The 25,421-nt window shown below is 37.6% G+C and overlaps 1 protein-coding gene across 2 annotated transcripts in view; it reads left to right on the top strand.

The window, feature by feature from the left end:
* The window catches only part of brinp3a.1 (bone morphogenetic protein/retinoic acid inducible neural-specific 3a, tandem duplicate 1), a 73,665-nt gene extending 54,097 nt beyond the window's left edge, over positions 1-19,568 (top strand). For both annotated transcript variants that reach the window (XM_084723585.1, XM_084723584.1), the window contains exons 7-8: positions 8,397-8,619; positions 17,788-19,568. In XM_084723585.1, coding sequence (XP_084579711.1) covers positions 8,397-8,619; positions 17,788-18,904 — 1,340 coding nt within the window. In that variant the 3' untranslated portion in view covers positions 18,905-19,568. The remainder of the gene's footprint in view (positions 1-8,396; positions 8,620-17,787) is intronic.
* The last annotated feature ends 5,853 nt before the right edge of the window (positions 19,569-25,421 follow it).

Genomic DNA, 25,421 nt, shown 5'->3' with positions numbered 1-25,421 from the left:
TGGATTTTCCCCAGTGTTAGGTCCCAGTGTTAGGTAGGGGATATAAATTTTCCTGAAATGTTGACAACAAAATGTTTCTCATTATGGCTCATAAATGTAAAACTCTTTTGCATATTTTCAGTCTCTCTTGACTTTGTCAGATTTTGTTTAAAAAAGGCAGAACAAATCGATAGTCATGACGAAGATCGATCGATAGCCACCGTGATGTGAAACCGAACGCAAGGGTGAATATTTCATGCCATGGTTGGTGGATACATGTCTCCATAAGCATACTAAAGGTTGTTAGTCTCCCACCTGAGATGCTGCTGAGACTACAGCATGCATGGGAATAAATAACACCTAAATAGATTTGTGTATATTCCTCACTTTCCCTCTGATAGTCTGAAAAACTCACTAGATTTGTCACTAGACACTCTATATTAACTTAGAAAAAAGAGACTCATTATATGAAGGTAGTGGATCAAACCAATGTGAGTCATTATGAGGGGGAGCATGCAATCTTTCAAAACTTAAAAGTGCAATGTTTTGCATCTGTAGTTTGCACAGGTGTTTTGTCACAATTCTGAATGTCACTAACTGGCATTGACTTGACAGTAACAGACAACGAGGATATATTTTAAGTTTTCAAAACTATTCCAAGGAGCAATTCAATAATCCTTGGATATATCAAGGGTGTAGCCTTGACCATATGCATGTATTAAAAGTTAAAAATGTTTTGTTTTAGGCAGTCAGAACAGTGGAGATGGGTAACAACACTGCTATCTAATACAACACAGAATAAACCACTGACTCGAATCTTTGTATAATCAATACAGTATCACAGAACATAATATTGTGAAATATGCAAGTGTATCAATATTTTCTTGATTGACATATAAAAGCTGGGAGTTTTATTTGTCACTTGCAATTGTCAATAACTCTTGTGAGAGCTTACTATGCCCAGTATTCATTATTCAAACTGCATTTATTCACAAATATGAATGCAGAAAAACATGGTGATGTTTCCTCTTGCCATTGAGTTTAGAAAACCTAACCTTGTTCCGTACAACCTGAAAAGCTGTGTTTTTTTTTCTGTTTCTTTATCCTGGTTACACTCAGTTAAAGTACCCAAGGTCTGCTATCTCTTTAATCCAAACCCCACATTAATATTTAGAGTGCTTACGAGTGTATTTCTGTTGTAGGTGATACATGTTTCATCAATAAAGCAGAAAAAAATAATTAAAACAATTATAATTACAAATATCCGGGCCACTGCATCTACATGTGCAACTGTTGTTGTAGCAATGGCATAGCAATGAAAAAATGTATACTGCCTGTTGCCCAGTTGCCACTGTGTGTTTTGCACATGTACTCTCATAGAAAAAACGTTTCAGTAAAGTTATCCACAATATGGATAAATTAAATCTATCATGTCATTTTATAATGTTATGATATTGGAAAATTACTGCACATAAATCTGAGAAAATGCTCATATATATGGCATGTTTGTTGGGCAATTTACTAAATTAAATGTTTGACAAGTTTAGGTTCATCTCATTGATTAAAAAAAATCCTGCAAATCCAATACTGCCATAAAGCAGAGTTGTGTATTGATTGGCAACATGTCCCTCAGTGGCCTAATACAGCAGGAGATATTAAAGCCATAGCTGACTCAGTAGAAACAGCATGAAAAATCTCTACCAGCTGACAAATCTGTCATCTCACAGTGTCCATTGTCAGAACACCTAACACTCCTCTTTGGCATTCAAACAACTACCTTTTTGCTGAGCTTGATCTCTGTCTGTTTACAGAAATTGCATGGTGCACATCTCAATGTCCGGCAAATGAAAGGGCAGCATTTACACTAATGTGACTCTGCCACCAGTGATTTGATCAAATTCAGGTTTTTTAGTGCTGTAGGAGGAGCTGTCACACCCCAGATGCTGTAATCTGTAAGCAGCCTCTGATGTAACCTGTGGTGAAATATTTTTCAGCTCAGTTGAAGCCATTTTATCAGTAAACCTTATTGAATGTCAGCAGATATCAGCTAACCGTTGTGTTAACAGTCTTTGCACAAGCTTTCAAAGCTTTTTGTCAGGGGATTTGAATAGGCACACTGTCTGGTGAACACTCTTACCCCTCGCAGACTGAGCTGCACCAACAAAAATTAATTTAATCTAAGATTAGTTCTAATCAGTGTTAAGCAAAACTAGGTTTAAAGTCAGACCTGATTTAAAGCTAATAAGAGCTCTGTTGCATAAATTAAATCCAAATTTATTGATTTAAACTGAAATTAAATAATTTTAATAAATATGGAGGATTGCTTACCCAAATTGGAATAAATAAAAATAAATCTGAGTGCTGCCAGGACCTAGTAAAATGGTGGGGGAAAACTCTTAACTCTTGGTTTGGTGTTGTGTATGTGTATGTTTGCTAGCTGGCTAAAAATTTAACAAAACATTACATTGTTTGCTATCTAATTTTAGCCAAAAAGTTAACAAAACAGTACATTGTTTACTAGCTGATGTTACCTAATAAGTTAAGAAAACGGTGCATTATGTTTAAGCTAGCCAAAAAGTTAACTAGAGGCCCTACTTTCTCCTTCTTCCAGAAAACACTTGTTGGCTGTATTAATGAAACAACTTGATTATTTGCTTATTCAGTCTCAAAAAGGAAGACATTTTGAAAATTAAACTCCTTCAAGTGTAAAGTTAAGGTAAAAGTTAATACCGCATCATATTCAGAGTTGAATTTTTAATGAAGTTTTAGTGCTAAAAACTAAACTAAGTTTGAGTACAGGTTTAAATTTAATCTTGCTCATTTAAAGTCTGTGTAAAGTTCTCCTTCTGAACACATCATTACATGGTATCTGCTGAACTTATTGTTGCTTTAACACAATCTTTTAAAGTTCTGTGCAACGTGATTAAAAGTTAAACCATGATTTAATTGGGTGTAAAACTCGGCACACAGTGTATGACGTCTTTCACAGAACGTTCCAACATAGCTCTGTTTCCATGGCCCTCATTATTATAGAAACTGTGAGCTGCATCCACAGGCTCTGAGAGCGTCTAGCCATTTCAGTCATTCCCAGCCTTGCCTTAAGCTGTTCTTTGTGCACCTTGCTGGTGTTATTACTGGCTACATGCTTCTGTACTAAGGGCAACTTGATTAGCACACAGTTGGCAATAACTTAAGCAGCAAGGTGCCCTGGGAGCCGCAGTTGCGATGCTGTATTAAATAAAGAAAAATAAGTAAGTTCCCGTGAGACCCCTGGGGATCCGCTTGTATATTTGATCTAATAGAGAACAACTAACATGAGCAGCCAAGCGGAGGGATTAATAATCATGACTGACTGTTAAATGAGGTTTCCACAGACAGCTGATGGCTGCCACGATTTGCATTGACCTTCCACTGAGTGATATGCTCTAATTATTAAACTATATATTCAATAACTGGATCAGTATCTTAATTGTTAGAAGATTTAATACGTTTCTTTGCTGCTTCATACAGTTTTTTGGTGGTCTTCTATTTTCAGTGAGACTCATAATAGAGTGATAATGATGATAGGGTATTGAGAAAAGACAGAAGACTAAGACTTATTGACTAGAGGACACAATATGCATCCGGTCAAAGGGTACAATAGTGTCTGATTGTAAAGGTCTTGGTCAAAATGTATTTCACATTTGCTATAATAAATATTTGCTCAGAATTAATGCTGCTTCTAAGACCCATAATTTATTATTCATAACATCATAATTTAGCAATTTAAGAACAATCTGCCAGCTAAGCTTCTTGTGATCCCCCCCCATGTTATTTTCATGCCCAGAAAGTGTCTGTAGTCGTGTTCCTCCAAATCTGACAGTGTCTTCTATTTTTAAAGCGCTGTTACCCTCCTGGGTTCAGTGGATGACAAGATAATAATGGTGGGTAGAGAGTGGGTTTCCAGGGATGCGGTATCGTTGTCTTGGTGATAAAATAATGGTGTACTTCAGCAGACACTTGCAGTTTCCCGTTTCCTCAGAAACTCAACACCATGAACAGGATTAGTTGGTGTTTCATGTAGTGTGGACCTATTTAATAAATCAGTATCTCCTGCTCAGCATAAATCATTTGATTTGGACGGTTTATTAAGGTATTTAAGTTATTTAAGACTTTCCACATGGCTTGTAAAACATGGCAGTCACCATAGATTTGTCTATTAAAAGAGTTACCAGCCTGATAAAGCACTTTTAAAAAGTACTTGCAGACCATAATACAAAACACAACAATTTTAAATGTGTTATATAAATGTATAATTGACCCTTCTTAAGTCCCGCCCCTTTTTGCTCTGTGCTCCAATAACAGCTGTGTAACCTTGTTAGCTACCTTGGCCTAATATATATATAGCTAGTTAGCTAGCATTTTGCACTGTATCAAAACTCAAACTTAGCGACATCCAGTGACTGCTAACATTAGCAAAACATTAGCTAGCTTGATAACTAATCTACATCAATAGTTAATTAGCTAGTTGGCTAGCTGAAATTTGCTAACTTAAGATTTAACCATATATATATTTTTTGTGTATATTTTTACAGCAACATCTTTTTACTATCTTCAGTTTTGTTTTTCTTTTCAACATAGACAAACCAAGCACATAGCATATGTAAGTAGCCTACAGGAAATGGGAAAGGAGAAAGCTGACTGAGGATCCAAAAGGGGCAGGATTTAGGAAGGGTCTGTTGCAGACCAAAACGTGGGCAAAATGTGACCCGGGGGCCAGATGTGGCTTAAATCTAGCAAAGACAATAAAGCGCGTTTTGCTCACCATGAAACCATTATCAGACTTTTATTTTGAAAGGGGTCAGTGCTGTGTTTATTGGTAAAGATAATGAACTGTATCTTTTATATTAAACTATCCCTTTATTCACTAATTTCTTCTACTTTTGCTGCTACTATCATTACAACCTGTATGTGTCATGCATGGTTTACTTTGAAACAAGAAAAAGTTTTTGACATTGCCAACATTAGCCCACAGTTAATCACGAGGCAATTCAGAAAGTGTGACCAACAGTAGAAGTAACCCCCATAGAACATTTGTGACCACTCCATTATTAGAGATTTGGCCATTATTAGGACCTTAAATCATTTGTGTCTGGCCTATAGCAGCATGATCAATTTCTCATGTGGCCCCCCCATTAAAAATAATTGCCCACCTTTGGTCTGTTGCCTGGCTCAGAGTATACATTCGATCGGCACATAAGGGTACTTTGCCAAAATGTCAGGCTGCGCCCCCTTTTGAGGAATAGAAAACAAGAGATCTGCTGCAGCACCCTCAGCACTTCTCCTTCCCAATAATTGCAATGAATTGTCACACTTTGCAGTGGATGCAGCAATAGTTAATCAGTCTCATTTTTTTCTTTTTTTTACCCTATTTGAAAAAAATAAAGTATATATTCATGACCCCATTTTTAAAATAGGTTTTTTTATGGGCTTGAGGCCAAATGCCGCAGACAGGCTGCAGAAAAGATGTTTTCAGAGAAGAACTCGTGTATTTTGGGTCTTTTTTATGGGATTTGTTTACGACAGGAAAATATAGCATCATAGCAGACTTATCATTTATACTGCATTGATAATGTAATGCAAATATGTCAGAAGGCAGCATCTTTACTGAATATGTGGAATCAAATGAACAAACATGGAAGCTGCTCTGTGAAGCTTCTCTTCCCCTCAGGAAAATGTCTCTCATTTTAAAATGTAGGCCATGGAAAGCGCCCCCAAATACCCTCTTAATATATTTTATTACAAGCTGTTTAATCAACTTATTAATTTCACAGGAACATGTAACACACCTTGCATAATCACCAGGGAAGCCATTGACACTTAATTGGTTTTCTAATCAGATGCTGTATTACCAAGATAACATCAGTGTTAATTCTGACACGAATTTTAATTTTGTTTCAGCCTTAGTCGTCGACGGAAAATTATTTTTAATCAAAGTTTTAGTCTGTTGTTTTTGTTTTGTTTTAGTCCAGATTTAGTCAGTAGTTCTAATCTGTTCAGACGATTTCATGAGAGTAAGTTACCATCCTGGTGTCTGTATACAAAACTATTTAAAAACTCAGAAATCACTCAGAAATCGAAGCCCACGCCTCTGTGACCTCTGAAGCTTTGTGATAATGAATCATTGTTATTCTTTTGACAATGATGAGAATGTATGAGCTGACTGTTGGGTTGTTAAAAGACAATCTGTTAAGCTTATACTAAGAAAGGGACATTTACCAATTGATATTAATTATAATTAATTATAGTTTTTGACAGGAATTAAGGAGTTATACCTTTGGGGTGTGTGAGTGTATGTGTGTGAGCAGGCTGGATGTGAAGGGGGCTCAGCTTTGCTTAGTTGGGAATCACTGCTCTAGGCTGAGAATGTGATACTGACATATTATTTCATTCTCATATAAGCAAAAGACGCTACTGATGCATCATTATTGCTTGTCAGACACTGATCTAGGGCTGAATGATTAATCAAAATTTTATCAAAATCGCAATATAGTCTACTGCAATTTTCATATTGCAGGACACACAATATTTATTAAAGGCGAAATGTGTCTGAAAACACCGTTTTAAATTAAATATTGTGGTGCTGCAGAGGGGTTCTAGCCAATGCATCATTCTCTAGACTGATGATGTAAAAAGAATCCTTACCTCTAATATCACAAATCATATCCCAATTGCAATATAAACAAAATAATTGCAATCAGATATTTCTTCAAAATTGTTAAGCCCCACACTGATCATGTTTATTATAAAAAAGACTTTGTAGGTGTTACTGAGGTTTTCTGATAAATTCGGCATCATGTTTCACTCAGCAGGGCAGAGTTTTGTTTTGTTTTTTTTAATCAGCAGTGACAAAAATGTGTAAACTACATTGTTAAGGCAGACAACCATTATCTGGGAAACATCACGTCTATTCACTCCACGTGGAGCTCAGATTAGGGCTGAATTGTGTTAAATAATCGCTGAATGAGTTAGTGTCTGTTTATGAGTTGTAAGAAATCATAAATGATCTTTTAGAAGGAGCAGATTTTTACTGTGACTCTGCTCTGTTAAATTTAACAGTATGCTAATGGAGCAAAGCAAAAACCGCTCTGAATCCACCCTTCAGCTATACTAACACTAAATTTAGTCCTAAAAGAAAATCAACATACGTGTTATTAAATCAATCAGCTTATAATAACTGATTTTTACCTTGGCAGACACTGCAGTGTGTTTTCAGGGGTCTTTTCTTCTTTAATCCAGAAGGCGCTCCATCTTAATTGGGAACGATGCACTCAGTCTCTCTTTCAGTTTGGATGTAAGAGAAGAGCATCCACAGACAGGCCGTCTCTCCTCTTTCTTTTCTTTCCACCTGAAAGGACACCGATGAAGATGATGCACGCACCTTGCTAGATTTGCTCTGAGATGGCTAATTACTTTGATCTAATTAGGTTGTCCGCCCGAACAGAGCCAACTATTTTGTCTCGTCTTCGCGCGTCAGGACAGAATGAACAGAGATGTCAATTTTTCTCTCCATTTGCATCATCGTCTCAATTTATTCATGAAATATAAGGACGTCGACAATTATTTATTTTCAACATTTGCATCAGAATTAACACTGGATGATTTGAAAAGCATAACACGCAACATTTCCCTTAAAGAAACATAGATAAAATATAAAATCATAAACTTTTGACCCATTATAAGTGTGTGATGTCTGCTGTATCTGGGGAGACTCTGCTATCCGCCTGCATTTATGTATTTTCTCATTATTTTGCTGTGCTCTGGATGCTTTAACCAACCCAAAACCTTCAGTATTTGACATCATAAGAAAGTGACTCAGCAATAATCCAAATAAATCTTTCTGATGAGTTCACAAACAGCTCGGACAAATCCTACTCATTCTACCTTTGACTAATTGAAAATACCGCAGCCATGTTCCCATGAGTGTTGCACTTGGCATTGATTTTGCATACAACAAATCATAATTACAATGATGATGACACTGTTATTGAATGCTTTGGAAATTAAATCTGTTTGCTGTGTATTGTGTGTTCAGCGGACAGCGGCTCTGAAGATATTACCCTCTGTGCTTGTTGTCTGTGCTATTTTCTCACAGACAGTCCCGACGTATTAGCCCTAAACAAGCTGGTGGCTGTTCATTAATGGAAGAAAAAAAATGATACCCCAACCCCAAATTTAGCTCTGCCTTTCTCCATTAGTATATGCGTCAACAATATCACTTCCAGTTTGCCTTGCGGCTCTTGAGCCCATGTGGCCTCTGCAAAGTGATTCTCTCATTTGGCCCGACCAAATTGAGAGTTAGTTTGGCCTGTGTTGCGGGTGGTTGTGGGGGTAAAAAGCACTCAGCTCTCATCTTTCATCTTTGCCCTGCCTTCCAGATGAGTTTCAGAACTTCGTCCGGAGGCTTCCCACGTTCTACGCTCTGAACACATCCGCCATTCAGTACTTCTGGAAGATGGAGCCGACCATTCTCCAGCGCTACAAACAGCTGGAGCTCAGCGCCCAGCAGCTCGTGAGCAAAGCACGACGCATCGTCAACAAGCTCTTCACCCTCAGCAAGAGGTGTCGAACTCAGCCCAAAATTGTTATGCTGAGGGAGAGGTGAGAAGCTGATAAGTATTCCTGCTGACCTTTCTGGATGTGGAGGAGTGTCTGTGTGTGTGTGTGTGTGTGTGTGTGTGTGTGTGTGTGTGTGTGTGTGTGTGTGTGTGTGTGTGTGTGTGTCTGAGTGTGGTTGTACGTGCGTGAAAATAAGCAAAAATTCCAAAGCCTGCAGCTACATCACAAGTCCTTTCAAGCAAGCTGTGAACGGCAATGCTCATTTATTTTCTTCAGCCCGCTCTGTGTGCAGCGCTTTGTTATCCCCCCAACTAGGCATTATGCTAATAATACACGCAATATATTAGTGCTTTGATATTCAACTGAGGTCCTACTGAAGTGAGCTATAGTGTCACACCTGATGACTTGGCTGCACTCCCAGCTGAGGTCTCCTTACATCCAGGAAATCAAAGCTATCCTCCTGTGAAATTAAACTTTGCAGTGTTTTAAAAGAATATGCTAACTTTGGAAGATTTTCCTGTTGGTTAACTAGCCTGTGATGAAATCAGAGATGAAAAACTTTTTCCACATCTCCTCAGTTGATCATTATCATCATCTATTTTTGTGTTCTTCTTAAAAAAAAAAAAAAAAAAAAAAAAGTCAGTCATATAGTCTGCAGTCTCAGAGCTTATGAAAAAGAAATGTGATTAAGTCAGTAAAGCTGATGCAGCCAGGTTTATTTTTGGAGCTATTTCAGGTAAGAAACCAAATATTCATCATCTGGAATGTGATTTTTTTTTTCTTTTCACTGCAGCTACAGTGTCCCATCGCCCACCACTGTTCCCTTCCTGTTAAATAAGGGAATATAATCCCTGTTCATTTGAAAAGCACATTTTTTTATACCAGTATTTTATATATCACCTACAAAATAATATCAAACCATGAATAGATGCCGCCCTGTTCTCACTTCCAGCATACATCAGCTTGGTCAATGCCTCTGTGCTTAAGACTATATATGCTATAGTTACCCTTCTAATGGTGTAAAGTCAGTTCATGTGCCATCTAAGTCAGGTGACATAATATTAAGAGTGAGACAGTCTGCATATGGAGGATGTGAGATGGACAGATGGGTAAAACAAACAGTACTTACAGACCCCTTTCCCAAACCTAACTGTGTAGGCACGTTTTGTTATTTGTATCTTTTGTGCCTTAATTTCAAAAGTCTATTTCTTGCATATTCATTGTCTATAACTTGACCGTAGAGCCCTGCAAGTCATTTATTGATTAATTGTCCTTAACCACTTATCGTCAAAGGGTCACAGTGGGCTGGAGCCTATCCCAGCTGACATCGGCAAGAGGCAGGGAGACAGGCAGCCCTCCAAGTTATATGCTGATTTTTATTTCACAATAAAGTCACATTTTAGTCTGTTGTTTTTGTTTTGTTTTAGTCCAGATTTAGTCAGTAGTTCTAATGTTTTTCAGACAGTTTCATGATAATGTCTGTACAAACTGCAATGAGCCGTAAGCTTGTCCTTGAACTGTGTTGAGTCATTTAGGCCATAAGTTACCATCCTGGGGTCTGTATATAAAACTATTTAAAAACTCAGAAATCACCTTTAGACCTATAGAGTCCTAGTGTGAGGCATAAGGCTACTGACCAGGATGTCATATTTGACAAGTTGAGGCTGAAAATGTGTTGTACATGCATAAGAAATCCCAGAGCTGCTACAAATTCTCTTTCTTCGTCTGTTCAAAATAGTAGATGCTGAAGTTGAGTTGGTGGACACTTTTATGGGGTACTTACTAAGGATTTACAGCCATTTTTTAGGAGCAAAACAGCCAAATTGTATTTCTCCTTATTTCCTAAAACCCCGCACTAAGAAAAAAGTAAGAAAAGAAGTGGCGCTGCTGAAAAGTACGAATTTGGTTTCATGCAATATGTATTTTAAAGCATTCCTGTTTAGAGCTCAAAATATGGGAGGAAGGAGTGGTAATACAAATAGCCACTGCACCTGATTTATCTCCGTAAACTGTATCTGAAATTTAATGTCTGGGAAAAGCAGGTGTAAAATCTGCTGCACTGTTTTATCGGAGACACACAAAGTGAGAAAGTACATCCAGGCACAGTCGGAAAGAGACACAAGGAGAAAAAAGCAAATTAAAAGGTGCATTAAAAAGTTTCTTTAGCAGAGCTGTCCTCACAGCACCTCACAAGACAAAAGACCAGCCATGTAACAACCCGTTATTTTTAACAGTTCACCGTTTTGCTTCCCGCAGGTTCCTCCTGCCTAGTCTTCCTAACATGTAATGGCTCACTGCAGCTCCAGTCCAGTGCAAGACAGTTAAAGGGACAGTAATAATCTGCCACTAACTGTTCTTACCTAACCCCTTTGTTAAGCTCACTTCATGCTATTTAACTATTTCCTTGGTTAGTCTATAAAAAACAAATTGAAAGAGGCACTTCACAATTTTTCAAAGCCCAAAACCATTTCAGATTGCTTCTTTTGTCTAACCAACTATCCAAAACCCAAAGACTCTTCATTTTATAAATCATCATTCTAAATGACAACAAAACGCAATAAATCCTTAGATTTAAGATCCTGGAACCAGCAAATGTTGCAGCTCTAATTAAAAGGTCTATAAACAGCTAGACCAAGGTTATATAGTTTCTGGAGTTGTGTACGTACATTATCCCAAATATTTCCAACAATGTTGAAACCCAGAGAAATCTCACTAATCTAACAATGTAGACAACAACTCCCAGGATCCCTTGCCACTTCATGGCATCATCAAACAGTGTCTTTGTTATTGTTTTAATGTGATAGACCCCTAGAGGCAGAAAGACATTACATTACATTAACTGCACATTTAAGGGTGTGTCATTATTTGTGCCATTAATTATATTAGCAAGGCTGATGCTTTTATTTTGAAGGAGTACTGAGGGAGTAGAGTGGCAGGAATGTCAGCCGAGGGTTAAGTGTGCCTTCCAGATGACAAAACATGTCGTACTTTTTTGTTTGTTTTGCATCTGGCTGGAGCACAATGTGAAGCATCAGTTGAAGAGTAACAGATTACATGTAATGAGATTACATATTCTAGATATAAAAAAAGGTAACTGTATTTCAGTACAATGACAGATAAAAAAAAGATGTAATCAGCTTACAGCTACTTTAGTAAAAGTAAGTAATGTGTATTATTAGTAGGGTTACATTTTTAAAATAAAGAAAAATATACTGCCATGCACATTGTGTACAGAGTTGCCAATTCATTGTAAAAATATTACACTGAATGAAAATTTAAATTTTTTTTGGCTTTAAATCAATTAATAAATCAATAAATGCAGGAAGGAACAGCTGAACAAACTAATAAACCCAACAACAAACATAAAACACTCAGAGCTGCAACTATTAATCTATTATTAATAGTCAAATCTATTTTATAGTTGATTAGTAATTTTTTGAATTTAGTTTTTCATTAGTCATTTTTTAATTTAAAAAAGGTCTACATTTTCTGATTTCAGCATCCTAAATGGGAATATTTTCTGGTTTCTTTATTCCTCTCTGACACTAAACTGAATATCTGATGGATTGTGAACAAAACAAGATATTTGAGGATGTTATCTTAGACTTTGATCAACATTTTTCACCATTTCAGTCTTAGTAACTCTCCTCCCTTTGTGTCTAAGACTTCAGAAAGTGCAGCAGCAAAACTATGAACAATTAGACAATGAAATATCGAGCGACTCAGATATGTGGAGATGAATCCTTAAACGAGGCATGTCCACATGTGCAGCACCATGTGCACCAGATCTAATACTCAGTATTTCTCAACACTTCAGTCGGACCGTAACTGGAGCAAATTTAGGGAGAGCAGTAAACGCAGTAATGAGATATAGTGAGAGTGATGAAACTAAATACTTAAACTGGATATTTTGGATCCTGCTGTGATATAACCTGCTGCTCTCAGAAGATCTAAAGAAGAGTCTGTCACTTTGTATAAATGGGGCTGAAAGCCAAACAGTCAGAATAAAAGATGCAGTCCCTGCTTCAACTGAAACAATGCAGTTTCCCTAATTGTTGGACAATATTTATAAATTTTGTACTTATCGACCCAAAAAGACAGTGAATGCTGAATTGTGACTTCGACTAGCTGCGTAGAAATGCACTAAAGAAATTCAATTTCCTCTGTTCCACAGTGTTCTTCCATATGTCTTTGTCTGTAATGACCTAGTTCATGGAAGGTTTGTTTTTTTCCCTTTTATAAAAGAAATGTTCATTTATATCTGCAGCCATTATTCATGTACTGATGCATCATGGTTTTTGTCAGATGAAGAAAAAGCAAACAGAAAAATACCTTATGCTTTGTCCATTAACACTGCAAATCCATTTTGGAGTCTCAATTGTAACTTCCCTGTACAGTATTTGAAGATAAGGACAGTATGTTTTTTCAGCTTTGAGCTGCACTGTCTGAGAATACAAGGATGCCGCACAAAACAACTGATGTTTTGTGGTTCATCCAGTAAGTAAATATTGCTTCTAATGGAAAAAAAATGTAGTGCATCTTCTGCTGAGAAAAAAAAAAAGTTTTGCTCACTGGTGAAAATTGAATCCACGGCAGAAGGAGAAAGTTTGTGTGTGGCATTGATCTGTGTGAAATGAGCTGACAGACAATGAACAGATTGCAGAGTGAACACCCAGCTTCTCTTTGGCCCGTACTGCACACTGCGTCTCCATGACAGTTTACATGTCCTGCTGACACAATGTGCCGCGTGAAGGCGGGACAGCTTCCTCTCACTTGCTGTGCACAGCCTCCGCTCTGGAGGTGAGATATGCACAACTGACTCTGATGAGTTTCAGAGAAGCTGTGTAAAGACTGTTGACACGTTATTTGGACTATCTTTTGACAAAATATTACCAGATTTTAAATTTGATGATTTGAGAAAATGTCTTTTGCTCCTTTCTTTTTTTCCCCCCGCATCACACTCTGCTTCACACAATGACTACTGTGCACTCACTGTGATGTTGGAATACTGTATTAGAGTGGCGTGCTGGTTCAAAGCTCTTGTGTTTTAGCTGGTTGGAAACAGACATACAACACAGTTGAGAGTCTTTTCTAGATTTTGGCTCAACATTCTAATTATTTTTACCTCCTTTTCATGCTTGAAGGAGAAATCTGTAATATATTTATTGTGATAAATCATAAAATGATGATATATCATCAGAAATCAAGGAAATGAGCTAAGTTGAAACACTCACTACTCTGTTAATGATGCTACAGCTGCAGTGTCACCCTGTGAAATTTCCATTTTCGGAATTACTGTTTTTGTGTGCCTGTTCAACATTATTTAGAGTTCAAATTGATACAGAATGTTTGCCGAATGCATAGGTGTCTCTTTGTGAGTCGTAAGCTATAAACATCTGCTCCCTCTGAAGCAATACTAATAATTTCTGAGAATAAATTGAGGAATATGTTAACTGAGTCTGGCAAACAGAAGACAGGCAGTCAGTGAATTTGAAAAGTTTGTTTTCAGGATAATTGGCTTAGCTTTACATTAACAGACAGGTTACAGTTAAAAACAGCTGATCGACTTGCAGTGGTGGACTTGTCGCTTGTCATTGTCAAATTATAATGTTGTGCTCATCTTGCACTCCTGTAGTGTTCCTGCAGCTTGCCTGAACTTCCTTATGTCTGTGGAGGAGGGGACTCCAAGCTCATTTTTTGTACTCATTTTTGGACGTGCAATTGATACATATTGTTCGTTCAAGAAATAATGCTCATCACATACAAAAAAAACACAATCTATCACAGGTTGAAAGTAAAAGCATTAAACACTGGAGCACAATAGCATAGTGCATTAATAGTGATTGATTTTAAATACAGTATATCACATCAAAGAAGTTCTCAATATATTCGCTCAAATATCCTGCATCTTTTCTGCAGTTTTCAAAACTACTGTTTCTTATGCAAAGTGTCAGTCTTCTTCAGTTTCAGTTTCTGCAGTTCAGCTAAATTTATTGTAAATTACTTTCATCTGTTCTCCTCCAGCGACCGTGCTGTGTACAATCACATGCAGTCAACATTTATCATTGTGTCTCATCAAATGTTGAGTGACTGAAAGTCGGCAACAAACACTGCCACAGTACTCGTATCTATGTATAAATGGGAAATGGCCCTGTAGAAAATGCACTGAGATAGATGCTTATTTTGGAATGCTGAAATATTCCTCATATATATGCTCATATATTTGCTCTAAACCAGGTTTGTGAAGTTGCGGAAAGAAACTTGGCAGACTTATAATGGCTTTGATCTAATATTCATCATTAAACTTAAAATTCCCAGTGCTGTACACATTGTGCAACCCAACTATTATTTAGCCAAACAACTGTTTGGACAAATGTTATTTTTTTTTTCCTTCGAAAATATGCTTTTGAATGTAAATTACTTATACAGGCCCCATTGTTTCCCCTAAATTAATTTAGCAGCTGCATACGACCAAAACAACAAAACTGCTAACTCTGCTGAGAACAAAAGAGGATTCAGAAGTGTGACAGATGTGGAACAAAGAGAGTGAAAGACTGATTTACGACATTATATTCGTGTCATGCAGTCCATCTGCTCCTTTTTTCACAAACAATCTCAGGAATTTTGATTTACCATTAGAGTTTGTGTCTTCGAATAAATAAAACATTTGCTGATTGTTATCCACGCCCAGTCACTGACTAAACCGATACCCTGGACAGAATCATGTATCAAAAATACCCTTTTAAAAAAGCATACTCTGCTATGAGATTTATGACGGAAACATTAATCTGAAAGGCCCAGATGACAGTATTTCAGAACCAAATATTTATAAAACCAAATATATGGACAGGGTATTATTTCTTCGAGGGTCAGATCAAAACATTCAGGGATTCAAGTATCACTAAAACATGGGCCCTGCTTAGCGGGCACGAGTCCCTGGAGAATGTGGAGCAATAAAGAACCGTGGAGGACTGCTGACCTTCACCCACACCGCCCTCGTCTACATTGTTAGATCAGGAATAAGACAAGGGAAACATTAGACCTCCAAAATGTTTTTTTTTTTGTTGTTGTTGGTTTTTTTTTGGCACTTTGCGCAACACTGCGACCCACGAGCTAACCGTCCAAGTGTGATTTTATAATATGGAAGATATTATGCTGAGTGTGGGATGTATCATCAAAATGTTTTCAGACTGAACAGGAAGAGAAATATAAAAGGGATTTTGAAATAATACTCAAAAGATATCAGTAACACTTTATTTGCCCGGTGGGCAAACAACTGTCATTACATTGTTATAACCATGTCATGACAACTGTCATTACACCGTTATAACCATGCCATGATACCTTTCATAGCCATGAGAGAGTCTTTATGAATGTTTATGACTGTTGTCATGTAATTTTCACATTAACAAACACAGTATAACCTTTTAATGTGTTTCTTATGAAAACTTGACATTAAGCGAGACAAAACCATCTCTGATGACATCTTAACCATGTTATAACCTTAACAACAGTAATTTCTGGTTATGATGTCTTGGTTAATGTCAAGTTGTCGTAAAAAAGACTTCTTTTTTTTTTTTGCTTAATGTCAAGTTGTTATAACAAAGACATTACTGTCTTGGTTAATGTCAAGTTGTCATAACAAAGATATAATTGTCTTGGTTAATGTCAAGTTGACATAACAAAGATATTGTTTCCTTAGTTAATGTCAAGTTGTCATATCAAAGACACTGACAGGTTATGTTGCCTTGATTAATGTCAGGTTGTCATAACAAAGACATCTCAATGTCATTGTTGCTTTAAAAATAACATAATTGATATCACCATGTTCATGACAGGTGTTGTGACAAATGTAATGACAGTCTTATGCACACTCCTTCATATAAAGTGTTACCAAACTAGCTTTTTGATGTTGTCACGTTTAATAGATTTATAAATATTCTGACTGTAAGGTGCATCATCAAAAAGATTTTCATGTTGGAAGAGAAAAAAGGGGTTTGATTTAATACTAACCAAAAAAAGTTATATTATTATATTAAAACTTCACAGCAAAAAATGATTTCTGCTATTTATGCTGATTGAAAGAGCCAGAATATAAATATTTTGGCATGTGGAATGATGAAAAACTAATTAAATTCAAATTTCATATAGATAATCTCGTGGGCTGACTCATGCAAAAGGTTGGCTATTTCTACAGAAATAAACCCATCTGCCTTGCTGCGTTCATGCTTTGCAGCAAAACGGTTGTTGAGGCAGTTTTCTTGTGATGGAATTTATGGAAAACTTTTCGGTTCTCAAACTTTTGGGCCCTGTCTATCACTCTGCTTTAAGATTTATCACTGGTGATGTTTATAGGACACATCATTGTGCTTCATGATATTTTGGGTGATCCACTCTCCAAGAGAGAGACTTGATGCTCACTGGTATCTTTTATCTATAAAAATCCTTACTGGAAAATTACCTTGGTATCTTTCTGAATTACCTAAACACAGATGGGATTTATCAGACCTGCTCTACTGACTGACTCTTACTTTATGTTACAGGGGCCAGGTCTGAACTCAGAAAGATTGCTTTTCATTTTAGTGCACCTGACTCCTAGAACAAAATACAGCACCTCCTCAAAATCATAACATTTATAATTCCTGGTCATTTTAGAAACTTGATATTAAACCTCCCAACCACTACTTGTGATTATTTTTGCACAACTCTATTTTTAAGTTTTCTAAATTATTGTATTTTAATTAACATTGTAATTTATGTAAAGTTTACTGTGAAAATATTTTCTCTAAACAGGGGTTTTTAACTACTTTCAGTTTGAATTGAAGTTGAGCTATTTTATTAACTAACTGTGGCAATAGCCTTACTGTGTTAAATATCTTTGTTGTTGTTTACCTCTGAGATTGACTTGATGTCGGTTTGTCCCTTAATGATTTCACTAGTATAAATAAAGGTTGAATAAATTAATTAACTTTGATATGTTAATTTAGTCTCATGTTTATCATTTAGATGTTTTCTTTTAATTTTTCAGATGCCTTAAAGCTTTTGTTGCATAACTCAAGCTTTTGTCATTTCCCCCATGACAATCATTTCTTTAATTCATGCATTTTTGAACATGATGGAGAATTTTTAGTGAATATTTGTAATTTTATTAAAAAGGTGTGTGTAAATCTACAGTAAACAATCTTACACACCGCTCTGTCTGTGTTGCAGGCCCTTCAGCTACTGGCTGAACTACATCCTCTCCATCATGTACTGCAGTGAGAACAACCACATCGGCTCCTACCTGGAGGAGACCAGGAGCTGCTCCTGCCCTTACGAGCACCCCCCCTGCCAGGGCGTGATCCCCTGCACGGTGGGCGAGGGCACCTCCTGCGCCTCCTGCTCCTACGAGAACCGCTCCCGCTGCGCCACCTGCAACCAGGGTTACATGCTGAGCCAGGGCGTGTGCCGCAACGAAGTGCCCGACTCCACTGACCACTACATCGGCTTCGAGACGGACCTGCAGGACATGGAGCTGCGCTACCTCCTGCAGAAACGTGACAACCGCATCAGCATTCACGGGATCTTTGTCAGCAACGACGTCAGGCTGAATAACTGGTTCGACCCGTCATGGAGGAAGAGGATGCTGCTGACGCTGAAGAGTAATAAATACAAATCAAACCATGTCCACATGCTCCTGGGGATGTCTCTTCAGATCTGCCTTACCAAGAACAGCACCCTGGACCCCATGCTGTCTGTCTATATCAATCCGTTCGGGGGGAGCCATTCGGAGAGTTGGATCATGCCCATAGATCAGAATAACTACCCAGACTGGGAGAGGACTAAATTAGACCTTCCCTATGACTGTTACAACTGGACTTTGAATTTGGGCAACAAGTGGAAAACATTTTTTGAGACAGTACACTTTTACCTACGGAGCCGCATCAGAGGGCCCTCAAGTAATGGGAATGGGACTGTATATTATGAACCCTTGGAGTACCTGGAACCGGGACGTAATCTAGGCTACATGAAGATCAACAGCATCCAGGTGTACGGCTATAGTATGCACTTTGACCCGGAGGCGATCCAGGACTTGATTTTACAGCTAGACTACCCATATACTCAGGGATCGCAGGACTCGGCCCTGCTGCAGCTGCTGGAGATCCGGGATCGGGTCAACAGGCTCTCCCCGCCCGGAGCTCAGCCTCTGGACCTCTTCTCGTGTCTGCTGCGGCACCGGCTCAAACTGTCCACCACAGACGTTGCCAGGATCCAGGCAGCGCTGCAGACTTTCAGTGCCAAGCAGCCCAACTCGATGGAATACGAAACAACCAAATTATGTAGCTAATAAGTGGGCAGGCGGCCAGGTGCACAGATGGCGGAGCAGTTATCACACAGGCCTGATGATGGTTAAGAGCAATTCTGGAGCCGTGCGAGGGACATTTGGGGGACATTTTCATTGTCGTCATGGATCTCAAGAGTGCGTTTGAGATGGTCATGTCAGCTTTTCGTATAAATTTGTACAACATTGTAGAATTAAGGAGGATTTCACCAAACTTGCCTCATAGCTTTTTTTTTTCTCCCTCTCTCTCTCTCTCTCTCCGACTGAAAATAATAACTCTGACAGTTAAAACTTTAAACTCTACCACAACTGATATGTTGCCAATGTGCTGACGTTTTTAGTTGCACAAATTTCACATACACTCATATACATAAACAAAAGCTTTTGCTGATGAAGTATTACCCAAGCAATGTAATCATCTCACAAATATAAACATTTCAACACCAGCATGTGGTTTTGTTCTCATCACATTTATTTCCTGGTTGCAAAAAATAAACATAAATACTTTTTTTCTTTTAATTAGTATTATCATGCCCACCACCCTTTTAACCTGGGACATACCTACATGATGGGCATCTCATTGTTTTTAGCTTTCCATACCATAATAAACTCACTCCTGTTTTTAAACTCTACTACACATTTTTTGTATGAAAAGAAAAAAAACACAAAATAAACTAAATGAATAAATAGATGCTGTATTACTTAAGATTTGCGGAGAAAAAATGACACCACAATCACAATATATGTTACATGTGCTTTTATTTTTATAATGCTGTTGTTTGTGAAACAGAAGTTACAAAAACACTGTCTATAAAATGTATAATACAATTTGTTAATACACTAAATAAAATACATTTTTATGTGTGGTCTATAGATGGTCTACTTTTCTAAATACACTTCTTTAAATGTAAAGCGTTCATTATACGCTCAACAAAAATATAAATGCAACACATTTGTTTTTACTCCCATTCCTATCATGAGATGAAATTAAAAATGTGTTAAAATATGTGTCAGTTAGTACTTGTAGATCCACAGGTGAGAGGCATGGCATATAAAAATGGTGATTAAACAGCATGTCTGATGGGTTTCAGAGGTACGCTCCCCTGAGAAATCTTTGAAGACTTTAGTATCAATGTATGCATTTAAATCTAGTCTGAGAATACTAATAATCACTGAGGAAATAATGTCAGTGAAATGCATAAATGAAAACTGGACTACAATCCAACACAAGATTTTGAAATGACTCTTTTTTTTTTTAAGCTCAGTTTCTTATTACATTGAAATGACTGTCAAACAAAGGTTATGCCATAAATTGCCTGTCAAGTGGTGCAGCACTCATTACTCAGGGTCATCCCAACAGTAAGCCAGTTTAAATGTTACACATGGCATGACAGTGAAAAATTGGTGTGAAAAGTGTCTCGTCTTGTCTAAAAATGTCTTTAAATTAACACTACATAATGCAGGCATGATGTAATGACCTGCGCACAGAGATGATGCGTGCCAACCTTTGCCTTTGAACACAACACACCATACAGCTTAGTAGTTTTAAGTTGTAGTTTTACTTTAACATTTGTATAAATGCATATAATTTTATAGATACATATATTTGTATATATTTGAGGTAGCTCTGCCTGCTGCTCACAACTAAAGGCTGCTCTAAAAAAATGTTTATTAGGCACTGAACTATGGCTGTTTAACAAAGGGCTTTTTCAGCCCCTTCAGCCTCAGGTTAATGTTAGGTTAAAATATCAAGACAAGCCAATCAGAGGCATAAACTTTAGCGTGGCCTTTTATTGTGACCAGTTGAAGACACACCTGTGTGATAATCCTGCTGTTTAATCTGGACCTTTATATACCACACCTGTGATGGTGGACGGACTATCAAGCAAAGGAGAAGAGCTCACTAGCAAAGATTTGAACAAGTTTTGTCTCCACAGAAACCTCAACTTCAGCTGAAAAATGTGAGCAAACACAACAGTATTGTGTTTAAATACAGCGACTCACCACGTAGAATACTGAGGCCCTGGAACTTGATTGCAGCCTTAATTAAGTTTATTGATAACACCTGTGCTTTTCCTGCTCTGACCTGTTAAATGTGTGCTGTGAAAAAGCTGGCTAAAAGTTATTTGGAGCTCAGGCCACCACCTCCTCAAACACAGAGGCCTTTTCAATGTCAGCTGCATCATAACTAAGATGATTTAAGATAAAGCCCATAGAGTCTTTGTGTCAGTCGCCTACAAAAGAAAGTAGGCACACTTTAAAGAGAAAAACAATCCAAATTAGATTGGATGATAAATATTTGAAAATGGCTTTAACACAAATTAAAGTTTCTTACTGTTAAAACAATGGAACTAGAAAACATGGCATTCAGCTATTCAGCCACATGTTGATGATAAAGTTAAAGATGGGCTGAATTTTATTTACTTTCTGGTATGAGCCTGGTATTGCGCATGCAGGCTCACCACCGCTGCCATGGCTCTCTTGGACGTCTGAATAGAATGTAGACATTGTTAATGTTATTTCTAACACTTGTGCTTTTTTCTACCTTGACAAGTCAACCTAGCTGCATTCCATTTCACAGTCCCTGCTGCCCCTGTTTAAGGAATGGAACTTACCCCGACAAAAATCATCATTACTCTGTACTTAACCCTGGTAACACAAAACACTTTGGAAAACTTTTGCTGCAACTGTGGAACTTTTTAAATCACTGAATTAAATACTGAATGAAACAAAAACTAATACCATTACAATACTTATTCTATTAAAATGTATGCAACTGATTTGATTAATTTACAAAATGTGTTCTTCATATGCCTTTTTCAAGGCAGACATTTTGATATGAAGTCTTACTAATAATTAAGGTCTGATTCCATTTAGTGTAGCAGAGTCTTTCCAGTGACACAGTAGCAGCACCCTGATTCTGTTTCAGCTGAATGGAATTAGACCTTAATTAGTAACATTAGTAATAGGTCTATTCCTAAACAAATTCATATTTAGCAGATTTGATTATTATGTAATATTATGTGTTTATTATTTACAGAGTATTATGTAATATTTATTTTATGTTGTCCCTGGTAACTATATGACAATATTTACAGACATGTGTAAACTCCTCTGTGAGCTCCATTGTCTTTTTTTTTGTGCAATGACTGATGGGTAATTTTGCTTGTCAAAAGTGATGCATTTATGCTCCCTACAGTTTGGCATCTTGCTCAACATGGCTGAATACCCTGTGCAATCCAGTTGGCAGTGAACTACTGCGACTGGAACCCACCTCCACTGCCTGTTGTGAAAAAATGAATATTTGTCATGTCTTCGTTATCACCACCTCCGAAATATACTTGCACCATACACTGTCATTAACTATTGACTGCTGCTGTAAGGAAAAAGCCAAAGCAAGACTCAGGGTGTGAACTCAAAGTCATGGTCTTTGTCCAGCTTCCATTCACCCAATTACTGCTTTTGTATGGCGTAAGAAAGTATCCTGAGCCAAATCCCTTAATACAACCTCCTCTCATCCCATCTCATCAGGTACCTATGTTTTGTCACCATCCCTCTGTGTCTCATAGGATAAAACCATGTCTGGGGTCACCATAACTATGTTATGTAACGTACATCCTGTGACGTCACGCAACTTGTATCTGTATGACTCACCAAGGGGCAGTGACCAAACACTGGTATCTGATGAGTTGGGGATGAGAACAGGCTGCTTAAAGTTGCTACAAGGAACAACCACGAAATAATACATCTGATTTCAAGGAGAATCTGACCCGGTAGCAAGCATTAAGAATAACTATATAAAAATGGTCTATCTTCTCTCTAATGGGCTTGTTTGCTTATGTAGGTCATATGGAGGCATCAGTATTAAAGTGAGACTGTTTCATAACTAGTCTTTGGCCAACAATAGAAACTGAAGAAAGCACAAAAAACTGCAAATCAGGTTACTCAAGGACATTAACTTGGCAGTGACAGCTGATATGACCTGCTACTTGTGCCATTTTTTCATTTTAACAGGCTAGCAACTTAATATTTTGTGCACCGGTCTATGCTATTGATAGATTGTTTAGAGTTTAGCAAAACATGCATTTTGCCAACCTCAGAACTCAGTGGTCTAAAATACTTCTTCACATTAACACTTTCTGCTTTTTACCCACTCATGGAGCAATGCCATAACCTGACACTCCAGATGGTTTGTTACACAGAACCATCTGGGAAGTCATCCTCAGAAACTGTTAAGAAAAGGGCAGGCACTTTAAAAAGAAAAGACTTGAACCATCTGTCTATCATGTCTAACATGAACTAACTTCAACAAATCATATTAACAGTTCCTTGGATGCTTCTGGTGTTGGTCACACCTGAAACCACACCATTAGCTGCCAGTTGTCCTTTCTAGGATGCTGACTGGCTGCACGACTTTTGTTGAGGACACAAGCAGATAACTTGAAGCCTTACAAGATGGATTCTGGTGTGATCTTGCAAATCCAGCTGCCTTGCAGCTGCAATAGAATGAGCTGTTGTGAAGGAGAGCAGCTCTGCAACACTAGCAGGCTAATGTAGACAAATGACAGTAAAGTAGAGACAGTTTTTTATCGGCTTTATTGTAGCCAGTACTGATCTTTAAAATAAATCCTTAAGATCAGCTCAGGACATCTTTATGATTTAGTATATTAATGTAATTTCTAGGAGACAGAGCTTTGAAAGATTTGACACATCACATGGCTGTTTCACTACTCCAGGCAATACGTTTTGCATCTCTGCAACATCTGATGTTTATGCTGGTACATATTTAACATATATATAGTTGTTTAAATATATAAACCATAAAAACACAATTCTAAGAAAACCTTTAAAGCAGAAAGAAAAGCAACAAATCCGAGAGATTAAGTGCAAATGCATCAGTTCAGTCAGGTGCATTCAAACCCATTTCATCTTGGAAAAAATGCTGAATTCAGGTGTTGGTGAATGTCATTAGGAGCTATTCCATTCTCATTTTCAAAATTGTATCTCTGAATAGCATATTTTAGTGAAAACACATTCCACAGAAAAAAAAAGACTTTTTGAGTGAAACTTTGCAATCATTTTCTTGAATAGCTTTGTAAAGGATCAGGTAACCTAGCCAAAAAAAAAAAAAAAAAACACAGAAAAAGAACGGGTAGAACTGGTAGACAATGTTTTATATATAATATCAGCTTTATATGGATCATTAAATCTATCTTTTTCCTTTAGACATCAATCTAAGATACGAGACCTCTAAATGACCAAAAATGTTCTCTCTTGTGATATTTTACAGACCATTATGTGTGGTACTTATGTGTATCTGATCTAGGCTTCAACTGATCACGTTTGGCTGATTTTTAAGATGCATACTACAATGCTCAGTAGAAACAGGAAGAGAATTTCTGGGCTTTAGATCTGTGCTGATGGATAGCTGCTGGAGGCAGTGGCGAAGACACAGCATCAAAGCCCGTTATCTCAGGTGGTTCTCCCACTGGTTTGTAGTCTGTTGTAATTTGCGGGGGTTTATGTCTTACTCCAAGCCGTGAAATAAGAGCATCACACTCCAGGTCCCCGAAGTGCTTTGTGTTATACGCATATAGCGTGCAGTCCTGACTGTTCCACAAGCAGCCATTCTCTCGCTTCTCTCTGATGTTTAACCATTTTATATGATGAAAGCAGTCAATGTGGAAATGCAGGTTCAGAGACTCAAATTGCCCAGAGTATTCCCCATCACACGTTTAGACAGCGATGACGCTTTCTGCCAGAAATGTCAGAAACATGCAAATCCCTTCTTCCTGCTAGGAATGTGGAATGAAAGAACCAATCAAGTGGAAATTGCAGTTGGAAATCAAAAGATTTCTCACCCATAAGTTTACCAAGATTGCACTGGATCTCATTCAATCAGCATAGAAAAACAACTATCACAAACTCTGCACAGAATTACTTTTAACATCTCTAAAAATACACCTTGATTTTTAGTATTTCATTTAAAATCAAACTAAAATCTGTGTGATAAATTCCTGAACATATACATTTGGAATAAAACGTTTAACTTATTAATGTGCCCCAGTGCATGCTGGGATATACTAGGAAGATTTAGGTTGTCTGTGCAAGCAATTTACTACAACCCGTTATTGTTAGGCAGCGACTTCTAGTAGCCATAGTAACTGTATAACAGGAGGTCAGGTGATGTAGTGTAAAGTCTAGTCTGACTCACCAGATGTATTCTATAGGTAAAGGCCTGCCATTGGTTGCTTGTTTCGGATGGCAGCGCAGCATCTTCAAGTTCCTGGAAAACAGCAACAGCCTCCAAGCTAGCAACATAAAAATGATAAATTAGCACCCAGGCCGCTAGCAGCTGTTAGCTTTTGTTTTGCAGTGATTTAGCCATTCTAATGCTAGTGCTCACCTCCCGATGTGCAAATGTTTCACCAAGACAAGCACCCTACACATATATACATGGACGCTGCATGTCCCGCTTCGACTTGTTGCTGTGTTACGTCAATGTTATTCCCAACTTGGTTAG

This window comes from Lutjanus erythropterus, chromosome 7 (assembly GCF_056507025.1).
Source record: "Lutjanus erythropterus isolate fLutEry1 chromosome 7, fLutEry1.hap2, whole genome shotgun sequence".
Lineage (NCBI taxonomy): Eukaryota > Metazoa > Chordata > Actinopteri > Lutjaniformes > Lutjanidae > Lutjanus > Lutjanus erythropterus.
Note: the sequence above shows the minus strand (reverse complement) of the source record. Positions and strands in the feature narration are given on the sequence as shown.